General features: G+C 47.8%; 6 protein-coding genes across 6 annotated transcripts; 3 read left to right on the plus strand and 3 right to left on the minus strand.

Moving 5' to 3' along the window:
* Positions 1 to 162: 162 nt before the first annotated feature.
* Positions 163 to 3,288, minus strand: BGW36DRAFT_293025 (putative polarized growth protein; the record flags this gene model as incomplete). The annotated part of the gene is made up of 3 exons (XM_046210957.1): positions 163 to 2,957; positions 3,012 to 3,155; positions 3,231 to 3,288. The coding sequence occupies 3 exons, from the start codon at positions 3,286 to 3,288 to the stop codon at positions 163 to 165; spliced, it is 2,997 nt and encodes a 998-aa protein (XP_046074008.1).
* A 2,071-nt stretch (positions 3,289 to 5,359) lies between these two features.
* Positions 5,360 to 8,686, plus strand: BGW36DRAFT_425133 (uncharacterized protein; the record flags this gene model as incomplete). Its single annotated transcript, XM_046220072.1, has 1 exon — positions 5,360 to 8,686. The coding sequence occupies one exon, from the start codon at positions 5,360 to 5,362 to the stop codon at positions 8,684 to 8,686; it is 3,327 nt and encodes a 1,108-aa protein (XP_046074009.1).
* A 931-nt stretch (positions 8,687 to 9,617) lies between these two features.
* BGW36DRAFT_373837 (uncharacterized protein) lies at positions 9,618 to 11,916 on the minus strand. Its single transcript, XM_046215627.1, has 5 exons — positions 11,731 to 11,916; positions 11,108 to 11,671; positions 10,766 to 10,929; positions 10,288 to 10,713; positions 9,618 to 10,225 (listed from the first exon to the last, which is right to left on the minus strand). Exons 1-5 carry the CDS (start codon positions 11,816 to 11,818, stop codon positions 9,995 to 9,997), a joined length of 1,473 nt encoding a protein of 490 aa, XP_046074010.1. The 5' UTR covers positions 11,819 to 11,916; the 3' UTR covers positions 9,618 to 9,994.
* Position 11,917: 1 nt separating this feature from the next.
* BGW36DRAFT_373838 (Nsp1-like C-terminal region-domain-containing protein) lies at positions 11,918 to 14,613 on the plus strand. Its single transcript, XM_046215628.1, has 3 exons — positions 11,918 to 13,976; positions 14,026 to 14,149; positions 14,202 to 14,613. The coding sequence occupies exons 1-3, from the start codon at positions 12,301 to 12,303 to the stop codon at positions 14,415 to 14,417; spliced, it is 2,016 nt and encodes a 671-aa protein (XP_046074011.1). The 5' UTR covers positions 11,918 to 12,300; the 3' UTR covers positions 14,418 to 14,613.
* Positions 14,614 to 20,533: 5,920 nt separating this feature from the next.
* On the plus strand, positions 20,534 to 21,119 carry BGW36DRAFT_292496 (putative bZIP transcription factor; the record flags this gene model as incomplete). Its single annotated transcript, XM_046210919.1, has 2 exons — positions 20,534 to 20,865; positions 20,930 to 21,119. The coding sequence occupies 2 exons, from the start codon at positions 20,534 to 20,536 to the stop codon at positions 21,117 to 21,119; spliced, it is 522 nt and encodes a 173-aa protein (XP_046074012.1).
* Positions 21,120 to 23,615: 2,496 nt separating this feature from the next.
* On the minus strand, positions 23,616 to 24,604 carry BGW36DRAFT_395429 (putative 14-3-3 family protein ArtA; the record flags this gene model as incomplete). Its single annotated transcript, XM_046218039.1, has 5 exons — positions 23,616 to 23,720; positions 23,772 to 23,842; positions 23,892 to 24,133; positions 24,183 to 24,489; positions 24,544 to 24,604. 5 exons carry the CDS (start codon positions 24,602 to 24,604, stop codon positions 23,616 to 23,618), a joined length of 786 nt encoding a protein of 261 aa, XP_046074013.1.
* Positions 24,605 to 24,714: the final 110 nt, after the last annotated feature.

Here is a 24,714-nt window from a genome sequence, read left to right on the forward strand (position 1 = left end):
TCTTTGACACGAAGTGCTGGCAGTTGAGAAAGGAGATAAGGTGAAACCAAGAAAATAAAGAGAGAAAAGAAAAGTAAATAAAATTAAATATCAAACAAAGTCAAGACTGCAAAAGAAAAGAAACCTGGCGAAACGATAAGTTATAGCAAATCATACAAGAGATCATGAAACCGACTCTGGGAGTGTCTCGGGCAAAGCATCTGTTGATGGGGACTGTGCGCTCGCTGCTAATGATGGTGCTGCTTCGTTTTCAGTAGACCCTTCTTCTGTGGTAGGTTCAACGCTAGCGGTCGGTTTGTCCAGATTTAACCCTTGGATCTTCAAACCACTGTCATCCTCATTGGGCTCAGATACGGGAGTGACACTTGGCTCGGTTTCCATTAAGGCAGGAGGTCGCTGGTTCATTAACAGTGCTTGTTTCAGACTGATCGTCTTTTGCTTGTTTGTCGTCTCCACAGGAGTAGTCAAATCTCGGTCGATAGTAGCTTTCATCAGAGCGGCCATCCACAAACGGCCTTCTTTCACGTTATCAACCTGAAAGTAATGTATTGTAGGCTTGGTGAATTGAACTGTTCGAGACACGCCACTCTTCGGGGGGACCAATTTGAATATAAAAGGGGCCTCTGGTGACTTTGCCAGACTAGAAACATCGCTTGTTTTCTCAGTGGGAGATTTTGACGCTCCTTCTGGTGAGGTTGGAGAAGCTATAGCACCAGTAATTGTTGCATGAAGTGCCGTCAAGGGATCATTATCAGCTCGTAGAACGCGATGCGCTGTAATGTCAATGAGTCCCCGCTCTTCCGTGTCATTCTCAGAATAGTAATATGATAGGCGACGACCTCGAAGCACAAAGAGGCGCGGTTTCCACGTCGTCATCAGGTTTGCCGAGCGTTTTTTCATCCAACCACTGTAGTCACAACCTGCCATTTGTTCTTGTGGGTTCTTTTTCTCTAGACCACGGGTATAAGCACTCGTATCCTTCTTAGTCTTGCTAGCAGCTTTGGACGGAATCCTGGGTCTCGACATGGCGAATGGGCCATCAATGGCTTTGCCCGATCCATCTGTACTATGACGTTCGGAGCTTTTAGATGTAGCTGACGGTGTCGTGGAGCCTGTTCGGCCAAGTCCAAGGGAAGGCATGAAATCCTTAACAGGGGATATCGGCGACTGGTCCTGGACACCTGCGATTCCACTCGCGCCATCTGATGTAGTGCGCAACCCGACGGCCCGACGAAACTTCGGACCGACATTGCGGATGTTCGCGAAGGGTGAAGGAGAAGATCGTCCTGTTGTCTCATTTTCACTCCTGCCGGCAAACGGGGAGAAAAATGAAGGGCCCGTACTAGATTTACCCTCAAGATTTGTTACAATCGGAGGACCAGAAGCGGGATCTGCTATCTGACTTCCTGTACTCCGCACTCGTCCTTTGAGCGAACCGCCGTGATAAGCCTTAGCTGCAGCAGACATACGAGTGGCAGAGTCAGTGCTACCGAAACGCGAGTGTCTGCGCTGGCTGGGTTGCTCATCAACGAAGCTAGACTGCCTAGAATGGCTGGCACTGCCCACTGCAGAGTCGCGTTTTCGCAATAATCGTCGAGTCCGACGAGTCTCAATTTCCCCTCCTGAGAAATAACCTCGGTCGAGAGCGTCGTTGTCTGGAATACGTGGTGAGGAATCTACCCCATTAGTTCGGTCGAGGAACCTTTGTTGCAGGATCAAATCGTCATCGGACACTTCGACGGCGGTTCCAGAACGATTTGCAAATGGAGGAACAGTGGAGGTCATAGTCCAACCACGATCAAAAGATTTCTTTTTATGGTGAGAAAATCCGGATTGATTCAATGCGGGAGACCGGTGAGTTGAGTCCATCGACGAATGGCGACGTGCATGGTTTATTTCACGAATAGAGGCTGCTGATGGACGATTTAACAAATCTTGTTGTCCGGATGAGTTCACTGTAGATGGAGACCCGGGACTTCCTTGATATAGTGATGGCATCCGTCGGGAGGGTATACTTGACGGGTTGATCACTGACCGTGATGACGAAGGTCGCTGATCAGATGAAAGGCTTGGAATTCTGGGTAAGAATGGCGCGTTATGTCCAGCGCGACTCGTAGAACGTTCAAAATCATCACCAGGATAAAAGCTGGCCATTGATCCCCTCGCTGAAGACTTGATACCTTTGACCTGCTCTTGGAAAGCCTTGATTTTGTGCCAAGTCTTCAAGCGTCGTCCCATTACGCCAAAATCAAACTCTTTCATGAGTAAAAACTCCTGGCCCATCTCTAGTAGCACATCACCGGTAATTTCCTGTTCTTGAAAAATATCGCAATGGCGAGCATCGATGCCGAAACTCCGCAACTGACGGGCTGTCTCGACATGATCCCACTTGCGCACGTCTTCTTCTCTCGGTTGGGCTGCCTCTTCTTCCTCGTCAGTCTCATGACCATGGATGTAAGAGAGGCGATGACTGATGTGGCTACTGTATTCGCTTCCTGAATCGGTGACCGTCTTCGAGTCCTGGGTGATACTATGGCGAGGTGTGCTGAGATCGGTAATATGCTCATCAATTACGCTGAGCGTTTCATTCATGACGGGGCTATCGCCGTTTTTCAAGTGATTGGCGAACGTTTGGTTGATCGTACGTTGGATGTTAGTGGCGAGTGGTGGGGAGGTTGGCAGGGGACTAGAAGCAGAGCGTTGGGCTTGTTTCAATGGCGGCGATTCAGTCTCAATATTGGGGTCCTGGGTTTCGGATGCACTGGCACGTCTTGAGGCTTGCGGGGTCGTCTCGTTCCTGCTTTCTATTTCTGTGGGGGACATTGTCATGGCTTCCATGTGGTCGCTTCCTATGAGGGGAGATCTATTGCTGCTGTCGGTGCTCGGCGTATCTGACGTACCGGACGAAGCAGTGGTCGGTCGGCGCACTCCTATTCTAGGGTGTACGGTCGTGTACACTGAAAAGATCAGCAGGCGCTCTTTGAGCTTCACGGCGTTGTGTCACGAATTACCTCCTGGAAATAGACCCATCTTCCCAGTTAGAGTGTGTTTTCCCAAGTACCATCCATCTCCAAAGCCGTCATCTAATTCAACCAGTTCGATCTTCTCGCCTTTTCGCAAGGTCAATTCGTCCTCTCCGCGAGCTTCAAAATTATCTAACCAGCAACCAAGACAGATCAGCAAACTCAATTCTTCGGCAGAAGACACCTGTAGGGGCAATCAATGCATACGAATCACAAGTAAAAAGTCGCCTGGTTTGGGCTGGCGATTCGGTGTAGTCTGCGCCATGGCTGTCTTAGGCCGACCCCAGCCGGTCGAGTTTGCGATATGGTCAATAACAGGCGGATCGCACAGCTGTCACGGATCGGCTGGAAACGGTAAAGAGCAACATGGAGCGAGGTCTGCAGTGACGATTGTGATTGTTTCCCTGCCTTGGAGGGAGCAGGCTGGCCGGGTTCAGACAGAGGCTGTGAGAGAGCGAGTCGAGGGGAGCCGAAGGCGGATGGAGAAATGGAATGAGCCGAGAAGAGACGAGACCAGCGACGGTCGCGGGGTTAGGCAGTAGCTGAGTGGCACTAGGGGGAAGCGGCTAGACGCGATTCTCGACGCAAGCTGGGCTAGGAGGCAACGCGGACTGGCTGGTGCAGCGACAGCCGTCTTGCAAACAGAGAGGATGCGTCGAGCCGAGCAGCAGCAGAGACATAATAACAAAAGAGAGGAAGCAGCAGATGCGATGGGGGGAAAGAGTGCATGATTTCACCAGCCAGAAGAGGCCGCACTGCCAAGCCGCTAGTCTGTTCTGAGCTAGAGTCCGTATTTACTTTATTCTCTCACACTTTGCTAGTCGCAGGTCACTAACTTGTGTCGTGTCTCTAGCATGAATATTATTATTCTTATTATTACTATTATCCCGTATTAAGCAACCCAAGACGATTGCCACCGCCACTCGACGGCGAGCTGGCTGCTCCCGACGATAGTCTTGAGAACAGAGGCAGAGATAGCCTCTTATCCACGTGCCGAGCTGAGCGACGGCGCCAGGCACTATTGAATTCCCTTTGTGTGATGCAACCTAACTACCGCAGCTAAATGCATAACTCACCAGTTAACACACACTCGGCATCGAGGCAATAATAATAGACTTTCTCTTCCTCTTTCTCTTCCTCTTCTTCTTCTTCTTCTTCTCAAGTATGTAAGTATGGAATATGGATGCTTGCTATTGAGACCAACACCCTGGCCAGCCTGTAAGCGGCTGCCAGCTAGCTCGCGATGATGTGTTCGCGGCCCGTCGAGCCGACTATTGATGTCGGCCAATTATTTTGCTTACCGCTGCCATTATTGCTCGTGAAAGATCATGCATTGATCAACCAGGGGTCTTGCGCAACTTGCTATGTTTTCGGCCTGCTCGAATTAACCAACAAGCGTCCAGGTCCCACTGCCTCTGTATGCAATGGCATCAATGAATTCCTTGCTGTTTGCAGTCGACCAGTGGCAGCCCATCTCTTTTTTTAGCAAGATGGTTCAATGGAATCAATAACAATAAGACTGCCTGCATGGTGTGGACTCCGTGGGTTATGCGATGGGAGGAATAATATTGTCGTCCCCTATTATGATATCATTACCCCTGGTCGCACAGTAATAATATCAATGGTACTTGGACAAACAATCTGCCCTGCGGAGTTGCTCTGGTTGCGACATGGCTTTCTTGCTGCATCATGTGATGTGTCAGATTGTACCAGCCAACCAAGACGGCCAGTTGCATACGCCCAATGCAGCGGCACCAGTCGATGAGCCTGCGATGCACGATCTGTTGAATCCCCCCTCCAACCCAGTAATAAGCCGACGACATCACAAAGTATTTTCACAGCTCTAGGTCTTTTCTGTACTGTGGTGCGTAGGAAATAAAACCATTAAGCCCAGTCGCAGTTGTTAATACTGCAATTTTATCATAACCTATTGTTCTCCGCAGCAGTCCCAAGTTTTTAGTGCCTGCCGCCACCGCCTATCGGGTGTTCACCATCGCCATCGTCCACCGATCACAACGTCTTTCTCCAGAATCTGCATCGAAGCCCGCGTCATTGGATGTTGCTATTGAGAGAAGTCTCGGATTGAAACCGCAGGATATGAGGTAAGCGTGCAAAGGGGCACGAATTCCCTGAAACCCGTCGGCAGCCTCATCGCCAGTCCTTATTGGCATATCTTCTTTGGATTCCTTTCCGCTAACCAACGATTCTATGGAACCTGTGCAGAACGGCTCTCCTTCCTTAGAATTGTCGGCCGTGATTCCGGACACTCGACAGGCTGTTGATGGAAGGAATCTAGAAATATTCTTTATCCCACCATACCATGTCCCGCAGAAACGATGTGTCCGGCGCAACAATCTCCGGAGCTCGCGACCTCCAACTCGACCGCTAATCGATTTTTGGGAACTGCGCAAAAGCCATGGATGACAAATGGCACTTTCAAGCCAATGCAGTCTCCCAAAAGGCCAGCGGTGGCTACGTCGCATGTGGCCGTCACGGCGACGCTGCCGTCACGGCCTTGCGCCATGCCCTCATACTTTTCCGAAACACCCTCTTGTGTTCCCATGACTGGCTATGTGTCTGCGCCATTCGATCCCGTCCAACACCGCATGCCGGAGTCTGTTGAGGGTGGCCCTGCAGCTGTTTCGAATGTTGGGCTGGCTCCAGTGTCACCGGTCACGCCTGGAGCCTATCCATCGGCACCACTACCGAGTAGACTGCACGCTCCGCACGGTGAACAGTCTGGTCCATCTCCCACTCTTCCGTCTCCCGAGCCCAGCACTGATCTTCATATCAACCAAACAGCAACGACTGAAGCCGATCGCGCAGGCGGCCCACCGACCGTCGCTCCTGCCGCGTCTGCACTTGCCAGAGCGCAGTCGGCTTCCGGCGAAGGCGCGCCGGCCACAGAAGGCTACAACAACAACAGCAGCAGCAGAAGCAGCAATAATAATCTCTCATCTGCACCTTATCCATCGCCCACCCCTGTCTCGACGCCCCTCGACATTCAGTCGCTTTGGAAACATGCCAGAGGCAGGTTAAGAGTCCTGCTGGACAAGTCCAATCGTCAAATCAGCCTATCCGAGACGGTCGAACTGCCGCGCGTGCGCATCTTGCAAGACGCATGTGTCACTGAAGACCTGTTCTACTTAGCCCTGCACCAAGTCTACTGCATACACTCATATGCCCCGTCGCAGCTCCAGCCTCTTTCTCAGTATGGCCTTACCTCAGATGTCGGTCTCCATGTAATCAAACAGCTGCTAGTGGACAACCAGAGGTTGTCAGGAGATTTTCTCAAGTGGTGTGTCACCTTCCCTTGGCCGCTCTCATCTCTGCTGGAAGTGGAAGCGTATCGATCAATCCTCGCCCAAGTGGCATATTGTTTGTCAGTCATTTCGAAACATTGGGTTAGTTTTGAACACAGCTTGCGCGCTCGTGGTTTTCCACCACAGGTAGAAGAATTCGTAGATCGGTTAGGCGTCAGGTCCAGCGTTTTGCAAACCATCATGTTCACTGCACTATCGCGCCGTTTATTTGGATCTCGAGAACAATTATTGAAGGATTGCATCGCCATTTTTGAGCGAGATCAAGCAAGTTACAAGAGGCGCGGCACTTGGCACAGTCGTGACGACAAACAAAGAGAAACATCCTCCTTTAAAGAGCAATATCAAAGGGCGTGCATCGCCCATGGTGTGTTGAGGAAATCCTCCAGCAATCAACACCAGGCGAAAACAATATCGTCGTCGTCACCGCATGTTCCAATGAACATCACTTTAGCAGGACCAACACCAGCAGCGACAGGGCCTTCGACAACACGGGCATCTCCAGCACAGTCGCCAGCCACGGTTGCAAACGGCCACCACCCCATGTCAAACTCGCCGACAGTGCCGCCACCACAACAACAAGGACCTTCACCCACACACGCCTTTTATCCACCACCATCCCATCATACTTTACCTTCTCAAGCTAGCCCGCTTCCTTCAAGGCCTGTGCCAGCGCCAAGTTCAGGTTTCCATCCAAACATGCCTTCAAGTATGCCTCCAAATACTGCTTCCTGGCAATCGAGGCATCCCCCACAGCACCCTCCTCTATCGATCCCTCTCCATGCGCCACACCATCAACCATCTCAACCTTCTCCACAAGATTTTTCTATCCCAACATCAAGACAAGGCCCTGGAAAAAGCCCAGTCCCTATTCCGTCTCCTAATAACCTGGTATCCAATACTCAATTGCATTCTCCAAGCTTTCAAAGTCGTCCGCACCACGGACCACTTCCCCCCAATGCAGGGTCTATGGGGCAGCCAGTCTCATCTACTTCACCTACCATCATTGCTCCTCCGAACACAGGACCAAGCCCATTTCCTATTGCCTATAATCCATATCCTATTGGCCAACATATGCAGCCTCCGTATACATACGGTCAGCCAGCATTGTACCCTCCCCGCATCCCTACCCTGTCGATACCAGCAATGCCCTTTCCCTCCCAGCTCATTTCTAAACCTGAGCAACAGCAGGCATCGCCCGTAAAACAAGGGTCTAGTGCTGCGTCTTCGCCGACTATCCGCAAACCGTCTTCGTTCTCGCCTCCAAAGAGCGATGGCCGTCCTATGCCTGCCCAGCCAGTCATGATGCCAGAGGCAGTACCTACTCTTGTTCATTACTTCTCGGACTTCGCGATACCTCCGGCCAGGCTAACATATAACCGCTCTTCATTCAAATGGCAGTTTTCGGTGTCGCGTGAAATGCTTGGGAAACGTCCACGCTTAGCTCCGCAACAAGATAGCCGCACATTGGTGCCTTACTTCTCCGATAACAATGTGTCCTATCGCCTTCGCTGTATCAAGTATGAAGGTCAAGTCGATGTCGATTCATTGGCAGCCTGGTCTCGAGCCGAGAGTTCCTGGCCTGATGTCGTCTATATACATGTTAATAGCAAGGAGTTACACCGGCCACACAATTCCAAAAACCTGCCACTAGATATCAATCGGTTTTTAACCGAGGGCACCAATGAGATCAGATTGAATGTCTTACGCAATACCCAGCAACGGACAAGAAACCTTTCCTACGCCATCGCCGTGGAAGTTTTGAAGTTTAAAAGCACAAGGAGCTTCAGAAATAGTGTTAAGAATTTACCATCTCAAAATTCGCGCCAACAAATACAAAACCGACTAGCTGTGAGCAATGATGACGAGGACTTGGTAATTATGGATAATTTCATCTCCATTGACTTGAGGGATCCCTTCACAACGCGCATATTTGATACCCCAGTTCGAGGGTCGGCTTGTACTCATAGGGAGTGTTTTGATCTCTCTACTTTCTTGCAAACGATCACTTTCACATCTTCGTCGATGGGAAGACGCACTCCGTATCTAAGGTGTCCTATTTGTAGGAAAGACGCTCGCCCTCATATGCTAATCATCGACAATTTCCTCCTCGAAGTACGAGCTGCTCTTAGTCAAGAGCAGAAATTGGAAACGGCAAAAGCCATTCGTGTTAAATCCGATGGTTCCTGGGAAGCAGTCTTGGAAACCGACAACGAACCTAGAACTCCAAGCAAGAAGCGGGATCGAGCTTCCTTCGAAGCCGATTTGCCTAAGGATGAAGACAGTCGCGAAGTGAGTCTTTCCCGAATCCCTGAGGCGCCTGAAGTCATCGAACTAGACTAGAATTCGTCCTTTCAAAGTGCAGTCGCGATGGCGATTCTCTCCATCCATTTATTGTGTCGATACACTTTCTAGTATTTATATTGGAGTTTGTCTTTTGACTTTTATCATTTTGATACCCAAAATTATTGAAGCGGGAGTTCTGTCACGTCTTTTAACTGAATTTCAGCATTTCTGATTTGCAGTTATTGTACAGCATTTGAATTTTTATTATTTCGGGAGCCAGTCTTTTGCTCTTCTTGTGGTCAGCATTTGGGTGGTCTCGTCCTTTTAGCGTTGATTGTTGGCAAGGTATGATTGTTTAACGAGTAGATAAAAAATTAGTCATTCAATCGATTACATACATGATAATCCTAAGTACGGCTCTTCTCGAGGGGCTTTTTAGCTGAGATGTCAACGGTGCTTCCTGGATCATTACATTCAATTATTATTGGAATTTTTATAGATTACACTGATGTCATTGATGACAAAGGTTTCAATATAGTATTAAGAATTTCTATCTGTCTTTTTCTTCATTTGCACCAATTTATGTCAGATTAATTTAGGCTTCTTAGGGGAGAGCCCGTAGATAATGCAAAAAGTTCAAATACAATAGTATTGTTATTTATGTAGGGAGTGCTCCTATACCCAATCCACTTTTGTGGTGCTATATTCAAACTTTTGCCACCCTACTGTATAATGAATGCTATGTATTGACTCACCCCTCCGTTGGTTACCCTCCATATGTAGAAGTGGGTGGTTTTTAAATGAGAAAATAGCACAGCCGAAGTTTAATATTCTGGGTTGCCCATTGATGTTTGATGTTTTGTGGATTTATCAAAGGAGAAATGGGATGTGAAGAATGAAGATATATTAAGAACCGAACTAGAAAATTTGACATTTAAGACACTGAGAATTTAGTCTACACATAACCGAGTGCCCTGGGCAAACTTACCATTGGTATGCCGACACATAGGTTACTCCCTGCATCTGTCAGTACATAGTATTGACGGTTATTTACTTTGTGATATCAATAATTGATGATCCTAGCATTACTAAAGTTTTGGCTCATGGATGTAGGCAAAGCTCTATTTTATCCCATCACCATAGTATTGAATGCAACGGGAGTAGCCCTAAAAACGATATATACATTAAAATGATAATTAATATGGAAAAACAGCCGTCTGTTTTTCCCGTCAAGTTCTCCTTGAGATGCTGAATCAAGTCATCCTGCGCTAAACGTATTTCAAGTCCCTAGCACGCAATTATAAAGGTCGTAAAGTGTTGTCATATATAATATCAGAAAAGTGGGAGTCGATCACCAAGTTGGTGTTATTTCCGAACGCGCCTAGCATGGTTGACCAAATTTTCAATCACTCCTTCAAATGCTTCTTTCTCGCTAATTAGACCATCGGTCTTTTTACACCAATATTGGAGTACCTCATCTGCTTTTGTCGTCGTCGTTTCTAGCAGTACCACATGGCCTTGGAGCTCAGTGTCGGTGAAGCCATCTAGAGCAGCATCTGTTGTAGAACATAGTCGCCGTACCGCCGAAAGATCAAGCTCCGGGGGGGTGGTTGTCCTCGACGTCGACTTGGCCTTTGTCGTGAACCAGTTGAGTTAACCGATAATGTGGAGTCGTTTTGAGGACCAGTGCCGTCGTTGTTTTTTGATCTGTTCAGGGTTTTGGATAAGTCGTATGCAGAAGCCCCAGAGCCTTCGAGATTGATGGATGGTAGGATCAGTTTCTTTTGTTTTGATGCCGGTAAAATTTCATCTAAATCAACAGGGACACCAAGGGATACTAAAAATAAGCGTCGAATGCGAGACTTGACCCAGTTGGGAGGTTGCAATGGGGGTGGAGCGACAAGCTGTGACCATAACGAGAGTGAACGTTCGCTGCTGAATATTGCTGAATGATCTGATATTGGCTCTAAGGGCGGCAGAGAAGAAATTTCTTTTGTTTCAGGAAAGAGTGTGTCAAGAGAATCTTCGGTCGCTGACAAAAGGTCGGAGATGGAAGGCATAGCGTTAAACTCCGGAAGGGGCAGCTATAGACTTCTTTAGTAAACCATCCTATCACAGTTCTTTTTCTAGACATACCAAAGGCGACGCAGGATGCTGCGTGGAGACTTTACTAGGATCTTCAAGAACCCCCTCTGCGGGACCTTCAAAGCCCTCGTCGAAATCACCAAAATCATCACCTGCTGCTTCACCATTTTCACCTTCTTCGAATTCATCAAAGTCATCACCAAAGTCGTCATCGCCTTCATCAAAAGCCGTTAGCACTAGTTCGATACATTCAGGGTTCATGGCGATCTTTCATGAACGCCGAGGTGCGCTGCAACTTTTTGGAGGCGTAAATTAAAGCAAGATCAAAGTTCGGAGACCATAAATTGTCACTTGCGCCTAAAGTCCAGCGTATCTAATGGATGTCAGGCTTACCGGAGGTATCCTCTATTGTCTCTATAGAATCTGGCAGTGCATCACTGGGGCTTCGGCTGTGGGCACGGAGCCTTGGTGAGGTAGGGTCTTTCGGAAGAGTATCCACTCGTGAGAGTAGAGTTTCAGGAACAGATTGTTCTGAGTATTCCCGCTGCAAGGTTGACGGTGTCTGATCGCCTGGTGTTTTGACAACAGTATCCGGGACCGCATCTGCCTTTCGCAATTCGTACGCTTCCGTTCCTGGTACCTCACCGTGGCTTGGTGTTTCGTCGACCTTCACAACCATCGTTCGTGGAATGGGGGTTCCCCCCGGTGTGGATGGCCGTGCTACTCTGGACGAACTTCGACTCCGCGAACCCTCTGGCACCACTTCCATTTCATCCGGAACGGCATCCTGTTCTCTCTTTTCGTATGCCAATGTGCCAGGAACCTCTCCATGGCGGGGCTGGTCATCGACCTTCTCAACACGCGTCCGAGGCACTGGCGAGGCTGCTCGAGACGAGGCTAAGGAATTCTCTTGGCTGCGGCCTTCGCTGGCATCGGAGAAGTGGTCTTCTTCGCTTGCTAATAATGCGTGCGAGGCAATTAGTGGAGAGTCACCCAGAATGGCAAGAATGACGTACCAGACTCCTGAACCCCGGAATCCTCCACCTCGACGCCCTTGTGAGGTGGCTCTAGATGCGCGCTGGACGAGCTCGATTTATCCGACATTGAAGAGGCGTCGATTGTGCACGTACAGCGGCGAGCGAGCGAAAGGGGTTGGGAGGAGATCGGGGGGGTGAGACGAAGAGGAGAGGAGGAGAGGATCAATTGCTGGAGTTGAGGCAAGTCCAACGGTCGTCGAGGGCCCAGCCCGGTGCCACACATGGCCGGGTCGCGACTGCTGCCTGAGGCTGCCACGCCTTAGTGGAAGCTTAGGCCCGTCGCCAAGCCCAGTAATAATGCTAATAATCCGGCGCGTCGGCGAGCAGAACTTCAGGACCTGCGAAGAATCCTAGCTGGTTATAGCCTCCTCACAACCACGCTCACGCTGTACAGGGCTAGGTTCCGGAAATCGATCTCTTGCTGATTGTGGCGCGCAGTGAATTGTCGCTAAGCAGTTTTCGACTGGCGTTTCGTGTGTAGCGACTCTCGACGATCGTCTGGTTTGCATAGAGCAGCTAACCTCGAACACAACTGAACCGATCCTAATCATGTCCAACAATAACCCGTTCTCGTTCGGCACGCCTGCCTCTAGTGGAGCGCCTTCTGGGGGTCTCTTCGGCTCGAACTCGCCTTTCGGGTCCAACCAAGCTGGGTCGAATACTGGTGGCAGCTTGTTTGGAAAGGTGGGTGGTGGTGCATCGAGTGGCACCTCATCGCCGTCGCTTTTTGGCACTTCCAATGCCGCCTCAGGACAGACACCTCTCTTCGGTGCGAAACCAAATACAGGCAGTGGTGCCAGTACGCCAAGTTTCAGTTTCGGAAATCAGAATCAGAGCCAGAGCCAGAGCCAGAACACCTCAGCAGCTCCTTCATCGACTCCTTTGTTTGGGTCGGCTCAAACTCCCAACAAAACCGCCGAGGCATCAGCTCCATCTCAGACACAAAGCACCGCTAGTGGAATTTTCGGATCGAAGCCTAGTGGTTTATTCGGCTCCAATACGTCTACTACACCCGCCCAGCAAAAAGGCGGCCCATCTCTCTTCAGCACAACACCAGCCAACCCTCCTCCAGCTAGTACCTCTTCTGGGTCAGCCCCGTCGTTATTCGGTGCACAGAATACCCAAAAAACTGTCTTTGGCGGAACAAATACACAACAGACCTCAGCAGCTCCTCCCGCAACGCAATCTCCAGCCAGCAATTTGTTTGGACAAGCGGCAAGCTCTGGCGCTTCGAAGCCATTGTTCGGCGCTACACCCTCTACGACCCCCGCAAGTGGTGGAACCCCTTTTGGTGCCGCCAATGCAAACCAAACCCCAGCTCCTGATTCAAAGACTCCTGCATCCGAAGCTGGCTCGAAGCCTCTATTCGGAAATGCGCCGGCAGCCACCTCCGCCACTACACAAGCGTCTGCTAGCCCATTCAAGTTTCCAACTGCCGGCGGCGCCAACACACTATTTTCTGCGGCCTCATCACAACCTTCAACTACTGTAGCATCCACGGCCACGCCTCAAAAGTCAATGTTTAGTGGACTAGGAGGGACTTCTTCCACTACTCCTTCTTCAACACCGGCAGCTGCACCTTCTTTATTCTCAGGAGTGAATAAGCAAGCAGGTACAACATCAAACAATGCTCTAGCTCCAACCACTACAACGACATCAGGGCCAACACAACCAGCTTCAGGTGGTGTGTTATTCGGTGCCAACCTTGCTGCCACTTCTACCCCTGCTACAACTGCAAAGGCTGCCACAGCTGCTGCAACTACTGCACCTACAGCTACAACCACAACGGCTCCGGCTACAACAGTCCCCGCGGATACTACCAAGGCGCCTGCTACCACGACGCCTAATCTCGGAGCTTCTACACTTGGACCAGTGCCGCCTGCTCAATCACGCTTGAAAAACAAGACCATGGACGAGATAATCACTCGTTGGGCGACTGACTTGACCAAGTATCAAAAGGAATTCCGCCAGCAGGCGGAGAAGGTTGCAGACTGGGACCGAATGCTTGTAGAGAACGGTGCCAAGGTTCAGAAGCTGTATGGAAACACAGTTGATGCGGAGCGGGCTACTCAGGAGGTGGAACGCCAGCTTGCTTCGGTAGAAGGACAACAGGAAGAGCTCAACTCATGGCTAGACCGATACGAACGAGAGGTGGACGAGATGCTTTCTAAGCAGGTTGGACCAGGCGAGACGCTTCAAGGGCCTGACCAAGAGCGTGAGAGAACGTAAGCACATGTATCACAGAAAATAGAGTCAACACTGATTATCATACAGCTACAAACTTGCCGAAAAACTATCAGAGCGGCTGGACGAGATGGGCAAGGATCTTGGCAGCATGATTGAGGAGGTCAACAGCGCCTCATCTACCCTGAGCAAGACGAACAAGGCAGACGAACCGGTAAGTTTAATCTTCATATTCACCATTTAGCCACATACTAAACCAGATCCAGATCTCCCAGATAGTGCGCATTCTGAACTCGCACTTGTCACAGCTCCAAACCATTGACCAGGGTACTGCGGAGCTCCAAGCCAAAGTCAACGCCGCACAAAAAGCAGGACAGTCGTTGGGAAGTCGACTGGGTGGATACGGACAGAATGGACATAATATGGGCTTGGGCGGGAACGCCGTTGACGACTTTTATCGGTCTTATATGGGACGTAGATGATCTATCTTCAGCATTTGGGATACGATAGTTCTAGCCGACTTTGACGGGTTTCTTGTTTGCTTTGTTGGGAGTGTAAAGCATAATACTGGGTCCGGTTTACTTCTTCATATTTAAATATCAGACTAGTCTATTAGAATTGATGTCTAATTTGACATCCTATTTAGGCAACTTAAACGAAAACGTTCCAGCTTTTGAATATCCACTACATGGTTGATCCAGATCGGTATGCAAGTATCATACGAGCGTAGCAGGCATCCCCGCGTCAAAGCGCAATTACAAACATCACATGCATGTCTTCATGTGATATGCATATAGTACATTCAATTTGTTGTTGGGATTGCAATCCAGGCTGGTCGCTGGACCAATGCTGTATATTCATGTCATATCCATGCCCAACTGGCGTGACAATGTAGTAATCGAGTGATGTTAGCGGGCCACATAGGGACACACGTCACACAGCCTGCTGCCTTGCTGTGGAAATTCCAAGTTGGAACTACTCGGTCATAGGGCTGCGTTGGGCAGTAATAAACAAAACCGGAGGGACCCTGGAATTGATTAAATTTTATTATTTTTGATGTTATTGCGAACTCTAGATATCAACTGTACGTTCGAAGGAAAATCTATCACTGGTGGTTAAAATGGATGCGTACTCGAAATGATAAATAGAAATGTTTGGTTTTTTTTAAGCAAAAGTTAGATAATATTTAACATCAACTTTTAAGATAAAAAAAGAAGAGGAGCATTAGTTCAAATATTCAATGTTGTTTTGAACTGCCCGAAGTTTGAGATCGATATATTTAACTTTGTTAAATTTGGGAACCATTCAATTTTCTTTTTGTGTTTTTGCGAAAATTTACAGTACTGTCTTCGATGCCATTATGTTCAAAGCTTTAAATTTGATTCGATTTCTGATATATAGAATTTAACTCGTTACTCTCAATGTTTGCGTATACATGTTCGATAACTTCATTTAGCTCAGGATTTGGAATATTACATGTGATTGATTTCAGCTCAATCAACCCCGATGTGAGTATATTTTTATGAGTCCTATAATCCAAAGCGTACATATATATCAATTGATGTAGCCTACTCCTGAAATAGAGCCGATCCCGACGTAATCTTATATCTTCACAATAAGAGACTAAATATAGCCTCGGAACATTTTCAACCTTTCCCTACATAAACCTAACCTTTAGAGTTTGCATATTTCTTTTAAATGGCCGAATTCTTTATGTTATTACACTCACACCCCAAGAGGTTGAATGTATTATTAAGATCTTTTGTCGGTCGTCTCCACTCATACCAATCCATGTCAGATAACTCAGTTCCTACGGTAAGATAACAAAATATAGCGCTACAAAAGTCGATTGGGCGAGGGATACCAATACCAATATTACTACTAATAATTGCGGAGCGTAATAATAATAATAGTTGAATTCTTTGCACTGTCTACGGGCGGGCCCCGAGAAGTCGATACATGTAATTTTAATATAAATAATACGATTAACTCGAGGATACTAACGCTACTTTGTATAACAGCACAAGACTGTAAGTCACACTCAACTCGTAGCATACATAGACAGGGTTCTACAGCATTTAATTCACACATAATTCTCAACCGTTGCATATGTTGCAACTTATCCTGATCTCGTGGTGCACAGCGCGGCGGGGTCGAGAGGGGTTGACTGATACGAGTCAAACTAAGTCAATATCATGCCACAATCTATGTGGAGCTGGGTTGAGAAATGCATTGATGTGACCGCACAGACCCTGAAATGACCGGGATGATTATATTGACCTTATCTAATATATTACTCATGATAGGCTTGGTTACAGTTGTGTTTGTATGGATACCATAGATTTTAAAGTTCGTGTACGTATGGACATGCATGTCAAGATAGATATTAGCTATGTTTCAGTTAGCATGAACCAGCAGGATAATGGCATTGTTGTTCGTGTAACAGGTACATCGATATGTATGTATCAGTTGATATTTGCATTCGACCAATCAGGTGCGTTGTTTGGATGCATCAATGAACACATAGTCCATACTGAGGCCAAAGATATTTTCAACCATCGGAGTACTTGTTCAATATGTTTGTGACGCTGATCTGTCGGAATCAGGGTCTGGGCTGTCGATATAGTACTACTTGGTGCTGCGAAGCACTGTGATGCAGCTGTTACTAATTAGGCCGAACAGAGAAAGTAGTCAGGCAGATGATCAAGTCAGGAACAAGTCAGTACAATGCTGATCAAAATCCTCCTAAACCACCATTATGTTCCACCATGGTTAGAAGTAGGCAGTCCGTGTGAATAAGGAATACAAGTCGTCCGACTCGGCAAAACGACACCAATGATTGACCGACCCTCTGACATAATGAAAGTACCAAGCTACCAGTCAGCAGTCCTGGCAATAATGTATTATTCCGATCTGCTAGTTCACGGAAATGGCTGATCATTCTCCGGCTGTTGTCACTGGCCGGTGGGTTGCAATGGCTGCCAATGGGATCCGTAGGCGCAAGTGGGATGGCCATTCTGATACTGATCCTAACTATTGCCTCCTCAGCCAATGGCGGGGGCCGGGATATGCAGCATGCCGCGGTAGCCTATTTATATTTTTTATATTTTTATATTTTTATAATTATTATAATAATAATTATTTTATCAATATTTTTTTGTTTTTCAATGCTTCAGTAATTTATCAGTTAATACTATTTAATAAAGATGATTTTGTATCAATGGTGTGTTATATTGCTCAGTAATACTGAATGAAAGCCCCACCGACTAGGGCCACGAAGGCGGACGGCGGCGTGCGGCAAGGCGGCCACGCGCTGCAGGGGTATTTGCCATTCTTTTCTTTTATTCTTATTCTTAGTTGTGTCCTTATTCCTATTCCTATTTTTTTGGTATTTATAATATATCTTTTATGTATGTTTATGTGTGTTTATGTTTATGTTGATACATCCCTGTCTATATGGAAGAATAGTGCTGTTGATCTCGAGAGAAATGAAGAGAATCGAAGAGCAAACAGCAAAATGGCGCCGATCTTGCCCCCCCCCCAGAGATAGTCACGCGGGGTTCTCTGGACACTGAGTGATGACTGGAGCCCGCCGCAGTAGGGGCCCGTTCAGCTGAAGACGAATTGTGATAATAATTGTTTTTGTATCAAATAGAACTTATTACTATGGTGCGTATTACGTTGTATACTTAACAGTCCGGTAAATCTACCCTGTCGGAAGTTTCTTACTGTCTGCATAAGCCAAGACGACATTGTCGCATTTGACGGATTGTTACAATATATACAATAATGTTCTCGCGCTACTGTGGGTTTGCCCAAACGTGGCGTCGTCCCCACAAGACATTCGCGTCATTTGACCGCTGCAAACCAAATAGAAGAACCATTAATAATCTTCAAGAAATATATGTAATATTGAATAATACATGCTGTAAAAAGACAGCAGCGGTGAACGGGGAAAAAACAAAACCTGGCGGTGGATCCAGAGGGTCGCAAGGCAAGCAAGGACGATCATCAAGTCCACCCCCAATTTTCAAAGGAAAACGCTGATCCGACTCGCCTACGAATCAGCTGCTCGTGCTCGGCCAGTTACGAGGACGGCGGGATATGGATCAACATGATGCAATTAGCCTCTAATCTACCAGTCTCAATATGCGTAGTATTACTAATAGTACGGTAATAAGTAATAGGGCCCAAACAATATTCACTGGTTCTTCTGACTACTATTGTTACAGGACTGACATCAAATATTAAAAGCACGGCTGGTCTGCTGACCCTGGCCGCTTGCCCCTTGGCAATCCGGGGGATGTTGGATTCCAAGCTGATAGTGCTATAGTACGATTCTTAGGAACCGATACTAGTCAGTTGTAACTAGGATATATGAATGGGCATGATTTGTTGGCCGGCTCGAGTGGCCACGTTGCAGACTGCGCTTGCGTTAATTTGGTAGGTGGTAGTACTTGACGGAGTACTCCGTCTACTGCTACTATTACCAGAGGTTCATAGTTAGCTCGTAGAATATCCTCCGTAGATGGTTGGTAATAACTTGATTTGGATACCAGGAACCGCCTGGTCGGTGTCGGCGCGCTTCACCGTGCAGCGGGTCCCACATACATTTGCAAGGTAGTGTAATTATCGCGATTTTATGTTGATGTCGGATGCAGCCTTCTCTGATACAGCCGCTGTATGACAGTGTTTCTGCATTGACGATCAATGTCGTCATCATGCCCGTTTGCATTCCGCACATTCTCAGCCTCTGCATAGAGCGACCACAGTGTGGTACTATATGTTCTATTCTATGTATCACATACACTCTCAATAATAGACACAGCCTCCGTTCCTTATTGAGGAGTACCGTTATTAATCAAATAGTAAACAGTAATTAAAAAGTAATGAATAGTTACACACCGCGCCCATGGTTCTTCGCCGCACTACGGCGCAACCGGCCTAGCGTCCTGCCACGGTGTGATTCTGTTGGTCAGCCGCGGATATTAGTATAAGCCGCGCGCGTTGACTACTTTTGTCCTCTATCTCATACAAACAGTACCATCGCGACTGCTAAGTATCAGACTATGTAACTTAGTGCGGAACCGGAGTGTGCGAGTGCTCTAGTTTCGCGCCAACTAGAGGGAGGGTTAGTCTTGAATTGGGCACGACACCTTCGAGAAGTCCCGAGGAAGATGTACTATACGGCATGACAAATAATAGATGATTGAGACATAGTCTATTTGAGTATCAGCGTGTTTTCATTGCAGCCATATTTATTCTATCTACGATATGTTGTTATCAGGGCAGTCCAAAGTTCAGGTATTCGTTGTACGGGGTACCTGACTGAATCATGTGGACAGCCAATGGCCGCTCGTTTCGGAAGGGTCACTACCCGAAAGTGGTCCATTGTTCTCTGCCATCTTTGTGGCCTGATCGAGTGTATACAACAGAATAAAAAAGATTTTTTTATATTCATCCTCTGGCGCATAGTGTATATACTATATGCATCTTAATAGCAGCCTCGCTCATACGGGAATATTTGATCGTGTTTGACGACACGATGACGATGGGCAAGTGGATTGCAGTTAATGAGGATCTTCACCGCATACACCGGGATGCACTAACGAGCTGATAGAGGGGGTTGGGTCGTACGCCATCTTGTATTGCACGTCATGATCGTGGCTCTACGACGGCATATTGATGCTCTGGATGAGTACAGACTTGAGAATATTCTTCCGCCGAATGCACTTGATACTATTTGATACTGAATACTGAATGTAGAGGGTACATGCACATGTACATGTGTATGCATACGGATATGTGACTGTACTGGGAATTCATAGCTGTAATGGCGGCCCCGTTCCTATTGGCTGGCCCACACAGCTGGCCCGTCCGGGCCCCGCTGGCAGCTGGCTTGGGTTAGCGTGGGCAAAGTGAAACGGTGCCAGCAGCGAATGGGACGCGGTGGGTGGGCTCGGCTAAGCCTGTTCTGCAGGGATGCCCCACTCCTGGTCCGCTTCGCGTACTGATCGGAGCACTGCAAGCACACTAAGCTCCCTAAGTGGCACGAACCACTTGAACCAGTGGCTGCCCGCCGTCGCAGGCCCACTGCATCATAGTGCGTGCGCTTGGGAGCCCGCTTAATTATTGCATCGGTATCCTGCCTGCCCTGGCTGCTGCTCCCTGCGACTACTGCCGCTGCTACTAATTACTACCGCGACCGACTACTAATTATTATTCCTACCACCCTCTTTTCACCTCCTCGTCGTCACTCGTGAGCATCGCTGCCCGTCGACCTCGATACTCCCATTTCCGATGCTGCTGCTTCATTGCTCTCCATCTCTGCCGCGGCACGACTAATCGCTCTCTCCCCACCCCTGACGTCTTCCTCCCAACAACTGGTGTCTGGCATCTGGTATCTGGCACCATTCCGGTGTGACTCCGTCTCCACCATTCAGTTTTAATCGTGACTGCGCCTGCTACATTGGCTGCCAGACCGACTCTTCAAGGACGTCCAAAGACACTTTCGATTTCACACCGACGATTGGTAACCTCGACGGGGTTCTGAGCGTTTGACGCTCCGCGTGTGTACTACAGGGGTCTGGGTAATTTGATGATGACTGCAGTCTCGGGTGATATACAAGGCGCGGCTCCCGTGCCTGTTATACCTCATCCTGTGGACAGCGATCGTAATTATTTCCCCTCTGTGTCATCCTCTTCATCTTCCATTTCCGACGGCGAACCTGAACGTGGCCGGTCCCGACTCGAGCGTCCCCGTATGGCGAGCCGCAAGCCCAGTGCATCGATCCTGGTGCCTCGGGACCACCCTGAGATTGAGATTGAGGAGGAGGAGTTTCCCCCAGATGATGCTCGTGCCATGAGCCCCCGCCGTGATTCCGCCGACGTCGAGCGTCTGGGGAAGGAGGCTCGCCAGACACTGCAAGAGTGAGTACACTTCCATACTGATATACACTTGAATATAGAGAGAAAGATGGACTAAGTGTCTTAGACAAGCCAAAAACCTCCAATTATCACTACAGGCGCTCGCCGAACGCATCGAAGAAGTCAAGAATGACCACGATAAGCTGGAGAGCGAGAACAAATTTTTACAAGATTATATCGGCAGCTTAACGCAGACCATGTCAAAGAGCGAGATCACATCGACCACCGCCGGAAAGACGAAGAAGAACCGGAAGTAACGGTCGCGGTTAGATCCAGCGGCAGTCTCTGGCAGACACCACGTTGATCGAAATTGATCCGTGGAGTAGATCGAAATACGATGAGGACCGTCAGAACCGATCGCTGGTCCCGCAGGCCAGCATCCGTTCGCGACACGGATACCTAATATTACACGACTTATCATTTGGCTTGGGTGGCATTTTGTCTTGCAATTGCTTTTTGCGCACGCCAACGTCAATGGGCTTTGGCCACGATTCCCCATCATTGACGCATTTGCATTGCATGTTCAGGCGTTGATTCTGGTGGGGGTATGGCGAATGGTTTTCTTCAGGAGAGAAGTAGTCATTTGGTTGATCCTTTCCGCTTTCTCGTGATCCTACTGCGGCTTTAATGCGGCTGGCGGGAACCGTTTGCATTGGTTTTTATTCTCCCTTTTTATTCCCTCAGCTGCAGTCGGTAGATTCAGTGGACCTGAATCTGACGGGGCTAAGGAGAAGTTGGCCCTTCACTTTACTTTTCGAAATTCCGTGTGTTCTGCGTCCCACATTCATGTTCTCTGGGCCGATGACGTAGGCCTGTTTCAGCCCTTGTTTTTTTCCTTTCTTTTTTTGCGCCTTGAGTTCATTTCTGTCCAGGGCGCCACCCGAGACAAGGGATTCCGCCGTTGCCACCACCCATCACGTGACAACCCGCCAGCCCCTTGTTCCCTCTACCCAACCTCCCATCTCCTACTTGTACACGAATCATCAGGGGCATTTCTGCGCGGAGTTGTTTTACGTTATGTTGCTTTATTTGATCATGTGCATAGCGCAGCGGATGTACGGAGTTTGCAGAATGAAGCGATTAGACTATTCACTGATTCTTTCACGGGCATAGCGTAGTGTTGCGACGATCGTCGATGTGTAACCGATCGACATTCCTATGCATGCTTCTATAATTAACTTTGTGGCCTCCTACGTCATGGAGTCTGTCAGTGTTGACACATGTCAAATAAACTGATTGGATGTACCACAGAATACATGTAGAGTAGATTTGGAACGGGCTTTCGTTTCTATTCTATTTGTTTTTTTAATTTACTATACACTATTGACGGGTCCTTTACATGCCTGGTATTGTGATAGGAAATAGCAGATAGTGATACTCGATGAGACTAGATTTCTGCTAGGAAATGCTTTCTGCTTGTAATGGTCATATTACATCTGGTTCATGGTTTTATCTATTGACTATATTCAATACATGTACCAATGTGGATTATATTCTAGCATCAATTTAAATTAATAATGAGACCACTAAACTAAATTGGGGAAGGAGCTGAGTAAATAACTGGAAGACAAATAGTATTGAATGCTATTTCCATTTATGAAATGCGTTGTTGATTCACGATATCAGGACGTAGATTATAGGTATGAGGTGTAATTTGCATATACCTGTCCATACTAGTTGACTCCTATATCACCTGCTTTGATGTAAATACTGATAGTATTTTAAGCAGTCTAGAATCATATTTCATTCTCAATTGATATCAGATAATCTTCATGATTACATGTCTACACTGATATTCACACTGTAGTATATTAACTTAACGGTTTCGAAGATCGACGAAATGGAGCAGAGAGTTGCTCGTCTTGCCGACATCACTTTACAGCATTCATCTATTAGTCTAATTAATATGTTGATTAAACCCTGATTTGTTCGATGGATATTTTCTAATACATGACCGAAAAGTATAGATCGACTTTGTTGCACGCATGGCCAGAGTGAATATTGGATGTTTCCAACATCAATTGATGTGGTTTAACCCTTTAAATAAAGATAGGAAACCATCCTAGATGGTGATAGGTAGTCTTATAATAATCATCGTTGGATAGTAGAAGCATTGCCTCATCCCAATCAACATCAACCGAACTAGTTGAGCTGATTGCAGGCAACACCCGCGCAGTGGATAACTGCAGCTAAGCTAAATTTTCTCACATGTAAACAAAATAAAAGGAAATGATTAAAAAATAACAGAATGAAACCGAGAATAAAATCTTTCGTAGACACGGAACCGGGCTTCAAGGGGGAAACAGGAACAGGATAGCGAGAGGGCAAGACAAGGGAAGGGGAGCCATAAGCAGGAACTTAGCTAGGCCAGGGAACAAATAAACAGATCAGGATTGCCATAGCATAACCAACATCAAGGGTCAGAAAAGGCGCCGCGTGAAATCAGAAAATAGATGCTAAGGAAATACCATGTAGCAAATCTGAATACGTTACTTGGAGAGAAAGGCTTAAGCAGAGAAAAGTTCGATAACAGGGTCCGAACCTTGATTTGGCTCCTCCGAAAACTAAGACGAAGTGCTGTCAATTTCCAACTTCCCTGCACTGTAATATCCCCCCTCACAATTCGTGTATTCGGCACATAATACTCCTTCCGCTCTAAAATCTTACGCGGACAACCTCGTCCTTGCTTGAAATCAATCGACTCATAGCCATTCCTCAACGAGTCCAAATTTTGCTTTCTTTTTGATATTATTTTACTCGGCAGCAGCTGGGGCCTCGGTTGAGGCGGCGGGCGCCTCATCCTTCTTCTCGGGGGCAGCATCCTGAGAGGTCTCGGCCTCGGACGAGGTCCAGAGAGTCTGTATTCATTAGAATTACACCGATACAATTAAGTGGAGTGCACTACATACCAAGTTGTCTCGGAGAAGCTGCATGATGAGGGTGGAGTCTTTGTAGCTTTCCTCGCTCAAGGTGTCCAACTCTGATAATCGGTTAGTGGTGAGTAGAGAAGTGGCGGATACCAAACATACCAGCAATGGCATCGTCAAACGCAAGCTTGGCCAGGTGGCAAGCCTGGTCGGGTGAGTTAAGGATTTCATAGTAGAAAACGGAAAAGTTAAGAGCAAGACCGAGACGGATTGGGTGGGTAGGAGCAAGGTCTGTCTGGGCAACCTCCGTGGCAGCCTTGTAAGCCTCAAGAGAAGCATCAGCAGAAGTCTTGCGACGGTCACCAACGGCAAACTCGGCCAAGTAGCGGTGGTAGTCGCCCTTCCTATAAACGTGTCAATCCTGTCATTTACTGAACGAATAAGTCACCTCACATCTTGTGGTAGAAAACCTTGGACTCGCCAGTCTGAGCAGAAGGAATCAAGTGCTTATCGAGAACCTCGAGAATGTCCTCACAGATCTTGGCCAATTCAGCCTCAATCTTTTGGCGGTACTCCTTGATCAAGGTGACTTGAGACTCGTTGCCCTTGGACTCCTCCTTTTGCTCAATCGAGGTGACGATCCTCCAAGAGGCACGGCGGGCACCAATGACGTTTTTGTATGCGACTGAAAGCAGATTCCGCTCCTCGACGGAAAGCTCTTGGTCTGAGGAGGCAACAACCTTCATGTTCTCCACCATTTCTGTTACCAGTTAATGTGACCGCGTCGATGGCAAGGAGTCTGGAAAATACGGACCTTCGTAGCGCTCAGCCTGCTCAGCAAGCTTGGCGAGGTAGACGGCATCTTCGTGACCCATTGTGATTTATGGTGCTATGAACGTCAAGTTAGCGACGGCCGTCTTGCAGCAACAAGTGTGATGTAAAAGATCCAACCAGGAGGGCAGATCAATCCTGCGGCGAGGGGTCC

Source organism: Talaromyces proteolyticus, assembly GCF_021365285.1.
Source record: "Talaromyces proteolyticus strain PMI_201 chromosome Unknown BGW36scaffold_4, whole genome shotgun sequence".
Lineage (NCBI taxonomy): Eukaryota > Fungi > Ascomycota > Eurotiomycetes > Eurotiales > Trichocomaceae > Talaromyces > Talaromyces proteolyticus.

Coding starts and splice junctions, on each gene's coding strand:
- BGW36DRAFT_373838 (XM_046215628.1), top strand. CDS start 12,301: ATGTCCAACAATAACCCGTTCTCGTTCGGCACGCCTGCCTCTAGTGGA. Junction 13,977..14,025: donor GACCAAGAGCGTGAGAGAAC/GTAAGCACATGT, acceptor ATTATCATACAG/CTACAAACTTGCCGAAAAAC. Junction 14,150..14,201: donor CGAACAAGGCAGACGAACCG/GTAAGTTTAATC, acceptor AACCAGATCCAG/ATCTCCCAGATAGTGCGCAT.
- BGW36DRAFT_373837 (XM_046215627.1), bottom strand. CDS start 11,818: ATGTCGGATAAATCGAGCTCGTCCAGCGCGCATCTAGAGCCACCTCAC. Junction 10,930..11,107: donor GACAATAGAGGATACCTCCG/GTAAGCCTGACA, acceptor CTTTTGATGAAG/GCGATGACGACTTTGGTGAT. Junction 10,226..10,287: donor AAAACGACTCCACATTATCG/GTTAACTCAACT, acceptor ACCCCCCCGGAG/CTTGATCTTTCGGCGGTACG.